Below are 5543 nucleotides of genomic sequence, written 5' to 3'. Positions count from 1 at the left end.
GTTAAAGCAACTCCGCGTTGACTGAACTAATTGTTATCAGCCTTTCTGAAACCGAATATTCCGAGTTGGACAGTTCGGGGTTACTCAACCCTGAGTGTTGTTTTTCACTCTGAGTTTTCTAAACCGGCTTCCTGAAATAGGGCCCAGTTTATACATTCAGATAAAACTGAGGTTATTCTATTAGGCTCTGAAAATCCCAGAAATGTGGTGGCTAACCAGATGCTGACTCTGGATGACATTACCTTGGCCTTCAGTAACACTGAGAGCAATCTTGGAGTCGTTTTTGACCAGGCAATGCACATTACAAACAAATATGTGGTTCTGCACATTCATGCATATATTACTTCTAGGCCAGACTATTGCATTCGATTTTTATCAGGCTGTTCTAAAACTTCCCTGAAAAAGCCTTCAGTTGATCCGAAATGCTGCAAGAAGAGTACTGACAAGGACTTGAAAAAAAAAAAGAGAGAACATTTTGTCTCAGATTAGCTTCTCTTCTTTGGCTCTTTGTTCCTCCAGAATCAAATTTAAAATCCTTCTCATCACATACAAGGTCTTGAATAATCAGGCCCCATTTTATCTTAAATACCTCATGGTGGCAGTTAACCATCCCTCACTTTTTCCTTCCCCTTGTCACCAAGTACTTGCTCAAAGGGGGTCATCTGATTGTTGAGCTTTTGTCTCTGATATTGTGGGGTGTTTACCTTACAATATCCAATAAAAATACAAGTACAAAGCACTTTGAGGGAACAGTTGCTGTGATTTGGCACTATATAAATGACATTGAATCCAACTGAAAATTCCCAACATTTCTTTTCTGTATTTCATTAGTGAACTATAGTATTAGTGAAACTATGATTTAAATGTAACTAGACTTACATATGTACCTGTGTCTTTTCTATTGTTATTTGCTACTGTTAATTGTTACTGTTCTTAGTCTCAGTCTGGTTTGTCTGTTTTCCATCAAGGCCCTTCTTTCGGCTCATGATACAATAGCTCTGAAGGACTATGAGCCGGTGTTGCCCCCAATGCCAGAAGACCTGCCGGACGATGAGGAGGCCACCCGGATCGTCTGCCTGGTGAAGAATAAACAGCCACTGGTGAGATTCCTGAGCTTACAGTATACCTCCTCAACAGGCAAATGAAATCTGGTTTGTACAGATGGTTCTGAGCTGAGTAGAACATCAGTAGACCAGCTGTTTAGGAACTAAGCAAGCTTTTAATGAGGCAAAAATCTTTTGTTAGGTATGAATCTAATTTATTATTATCTCCTTAATTAACAAGCTTACTGGGACGAGGAAAATCGAAACCTTTCAGTTTTCAAATCAAAGTAGAAAGTATGTAAATTAAATATTAATTCAACGTAACTATGGCCAGTCAGTCCCCCAACCAGGGGGAAGTCTCTGGCTGTGTCTAGGAGAAACTGGTCGCAAATAGGAACATGGTGCTGCACCTAAACCCCCTTTTGATAGCTTTGGCTTTGGTTGTAGGTTTCATAGAAGACGCTAACAAACATTCACTAAATACTTGCTAATTGGCTGCAGGCTGTGAAGAGTGCAGCACAAACTTGCAACAGAGACCCTTCATCTTCAAAATACGTCACTGGATGATGGTCGGTGTCTTCCATGCAAACTATGGCCAACTCCAGCAATCTGCTAGTGTCTAAAGCAAACACAAGTAGGTTTTGAGGGCAGAGTTATTTTTGTGTACTCTTATTATGAAGGGATAGAGTCCAAAACAGTTTATTTTAAACATATTTATTTCTGATTTAATGCTGGATAACTTACATAGGAGTCTTTGGGGTTTGCTCCAGTTACCACTTTAAGCTTTGGCTTCATTTTGAAAGTGCTGCTTTGTTTGTTGTGCGCAGTGCATGACCTAAAAAGAGGCATCCACATACTTTTGAACTTACAAAAAGTTCATTGTATTTTAGGTGGATGCAGAAGTGGATATAAAACCAAAATCATGTGGAGAAGCAGGAAACCTGACTCTTTAATCTGGACCATGAAGGAGTTACTTTTTTTCAGGACTGTGTATGTAGGCAGATGCTCCTGAATATTTTAATATGTTGGGTTTTTGGCCAACTCAAAATAAGTCAAACAGATGACAGAGAGCAGATGTTTGATTCATAATCTGTCATTTGTATAATTGTCTGTTGATGCTACAGATAAATTTCGAAGAGCAAAAGCCATTGGAATAGAAAGGAAACAAGACAGTTAGGAGACATCTGATGCTAATTTATCATCTGTCTCTATATGTCTTAAATGCATGCAAATGATTACTAGTTCAAATCTTGCTTTATCCGAGTGGAACATGATTCTGTTGTCTCACAGCTTTGCAACCACCACAAAGTTGGCAAGCTGTTGCCCAATGCTTGTCCTCCCTGTGCAAAAAGCCCCAGAGGGGGGATCCGCCATCACTTGAACACCTTGAGGCGTTTGACCCGACAGAAGCTTCACAGAGGGACAGGGTTCGGGGTCCAGAATCCCTCAGCTCAGAGTTGGATGCTAAAAGCAAATGATTCGTCATGGTGCAGAGTCCGGAGAGGAAGCTACCCGCCAACCGAGCCAATGCATCACCTGACAGAGGCTAGACCATACCCGTTACCACAATGTAAGCCTTTGACTGGCTGCCAGGTGTGCTGCAGCACGCCGATGAGCCAGTGCAGAGTTTGTTACTCCAACATGTTGTGGGAGCAAAGGTCAAATCGCTCTGCACCTTCAGTCTGCAGTTCGGTCCTGATTGGTAAGGAAAGATCTGGGCCTTGTTTTCCAATGAGTGCATCTTTGTACTGCTTTTATTTCAACCTCTAAGATGCTTTTGGAAAACAAGCTGGTTCTTCATCACTTCTAATTGCACTGTCTTCATCCATTCATCCATCCCATTCACTCATGGATTAATAATGTCTGTTTTCTCATTGGAGACGTGGACGAGCTCAACAGTGGAGACGAGTACGAAGTAGGACAGTCCACTGGTGCTCCATCACCATTTCCCCAACGTTTGACCATGACTCCACCATGTCTCAGCATGCATGATTACTTCCAGCCAGGCCTGTCTCCAAGGTTCAGAACTAAAAGCCCTTGCATTCGAACAGCCCCACCCAGCCCCATGCGGCCTCACCGCATACTGGAGGTGCCGCCCGTGGAGCTCGTCAAACAGGAGAGTCTGGACGAGCTGAGGACGACTGTACAGTTGGCCGCCAGCTCCATGGAGAGCAGCACCAAAGACATAAAGCTCCTTGGGGAGAGGATGGCAGCAGCCACAGAGCACATGTCGGTGACAGTGCAGGACAACTCGCAGGCTTTGCTCCTCCTCACGCAGGTTGTGGACCGGTTGCAGACACTCCTCACAGCCACCAGATCTGAAGTAAACACCCTTAAAGCTGCTGAGCAGGAAGGCACTTTGAAGAAAAGCCCAACTCAAAAGCCTCAAGGGCACCAGTCCCCATGTTCCTTCAGCTCCTCCTCCAGCTCCCTCAGCAGCTCCTTGGACCCTCCTTCCACCTCCCAGTTGGGCAGCTGCCAGTCTCCGTCTTGTCGTGGATCTCCCTGGGACACAGTGAAATCAAAAAACTCTCCTGTGGCACAGAAGAAGCACAGCCACACTGATCTGGAAACATCCAAACATCAGCTTACAAATGGCCTGTTTGATGAGAAGTTCAGTCCCTTGAAAGGAGGTCGCTCAAACCAGTGGAAGAAAAAGAAGAGGAAGAAGGCGACATGAGAGCTGTCCAGAAAGTGGCCTTCTTTGGGTCCTTTGTAGGAGCACCGTGGCTACCCTGCAAACAGTGGTAGTTCATGTTTCTTTTGTCTGTTTCATTACATTTCATCTGTGGCAAATCAGCTCCAGTTTCCCTTCGCTTGTGTCACTATTACGTTATTTAGGCCTGAATTAAACCTTCAAGTCTATTCTTGCATATCCATCAGAGCCACATCTGTCCATTTTATCTTCATTTATCTGACCTGGCAGCAACTGTTTATTCTGTTTTTTCATTTCGTCTTTCTCAGGGAGCAACTATAAAAAGAAACGAGATCACAGGAGAGATTTTTATAGCTCGGGTGATTCACGGAGGGCTTGCGGATCGCAGTGGTGAGCCCTTTTTTTTTTTTTTTTTACCCCCGTTTAACCCCCTATAGCTAATGTCTGTTGTTTAGATGAGTAAACCCTAACTCTAATCTTAACTCTAGACTTTTACTGGAGGATTCCTAGATTAAGCCTAGTGCCAGACTAAAAGAAAACATCCGTGACGATCTACACTGGAAAACATCTGACACGTAGAGCTTAAAGTTATGCATTAATGTAAAACTGAACTTTCTGTGCTGGTGCTGAGGACAAATTGTTTGCAAACATCTGTTTTGGGGCTTTAACTTCATCTTGCACTCTTTATTCTGCAGATGTACACAGACCATCTGATTGTGTTCGTTTTCAATGTTGGGATGATTCATGTAGGAAGACAAAAAAAAATCTTCCTGGTCAATCTGCTTCCAAATTCTAGTGCTAGTTGCAATCAAGCACTTTATATAAAACATGGATCTCATCTATTGATTTTTGGAGCTTCAGGTTGAGATTTTTTTGGTCCATAAGACAGTAACTTTACCTTTCTTTATTATGTAGTTTTCACAAGTGAAGACAAAATTAGAATCATGTTGAACTTTTTACTGAGGTCATGAATAAGGTGGTGGGTAGGGTCTGCACTCCTAGACAAAGGGATGGATCTTTGCTTCCAGAGAAGCTTCCCCCTGCTGACCATTAGGGGAAAAAATGCAGGTTTCTCGTATTTCTGCTTTGGCATCACATTTCAGACCCAAAGCTTATACTATATGGGCAAAAGGGCTGGGCCATCTCCACATTAAATCTACAGGAGCTGCTCAGCCATGAAGCTCATAGGTTTTGTGCTGATGTTAATGCTGGAGGAGATTTGGAGCTCTACAGTTATCATAAAGACAGGGTGCATGGCTAGGTGATTGATTTTAGACACCTGTGCCAATGGGACTCAAAATACCTGAATTCAAATAGTAAAAGGTGTGGCCCCGTACTTTTGTCCATGCAGTGTACGTCTATATTTGTTTTTGTCCCATTTTGGGAGCATTTATAAGACAATCCTAACAAAATAAAAGGTTCAGAACCAGAGACATGGACTGGTTGGGTTGGACAAAGTTTTTGTTCATGCAGACAGGACTTTCTTCTTCTGGTTACAGACACATCCTCATGTGGCTTTTACCTTTACCATGAAAAGAAATGTAACTTTAGACAATTTTAAAACATCCACACTGGTTATATAGTATACTAAAGAAGCTCTGACAGGCAGCGATTGGACCTGTAAGCTTTTAAATGACAACTTGTGCTTAAATTTGATTGCTTTTGTTATTGATTATAACAATATATTGATCATGTTTTTGTTGAGGTTTTAGTGTATTACAAACAAGATAAACTACAGTAGATTAAAGCACATAAAAGTTAACAAAACTAAAGAAAACATGAAATGAAAAACTGATATCTTTTTTACAGGGAGTGCAGAATTATTAGGCAAGTTGTATTTTTGA

At 42.1% G+C, this 5543-nt stretch overlaps 1 protein-coding gene across 3 annotated transcripts in view; it reads left to right on the top strand.

Moving 5' to 3' along the window:
* Nucleotides 1-5543, top strand: part of mpp4b (MAGUK p55 scaffold protein 4b) — a 25852-nt gene that overhangs the window by 8342 nt on the left and 11967 nt on the right. For 2 of the 3 annotated variants that reach the window (XM_013912289.1, XM_013912288.1), the window contains exons 6-7: nt 969-1100; nt 4008-4089. In XM_013912289.1, the coding sequence (XP_013767743.1) occupies nt 969-1100; nt 4008-4089 (214 nt within the window). Of the gene's footprint in view, nt 1-968; nt 1101-2333; nt 2746-2923; nt 3791-4007; nt 4090-5543 lie in introns of those variants that run through there. The other variant, XR_001290442.1, reaches the window with a different exon arrangement.

The sequence above is a fragment of the Pundamilia nyererei genome, unplaced genomic scaffold (assembly GCF_000239375.1).
Source record: "Pundamilia nyererei isolate P.nyererei 1_Seehausen unplaced genomic scaffold, PunNye1.0 scaffold00085, whole genome shotgun sequence".
Lineage (NCBI taxonomy): Eukaryota > Metazoa > Chordata > Actinopteri > Cichliformes > Cichlidae > Pundamilia > Pundamilia nyererei.
The sequence above is the reverse complement of the archived record's forward strand: the minus strand, read 5'-3'. Positions and strand labels throughout refer to the sequence as shown.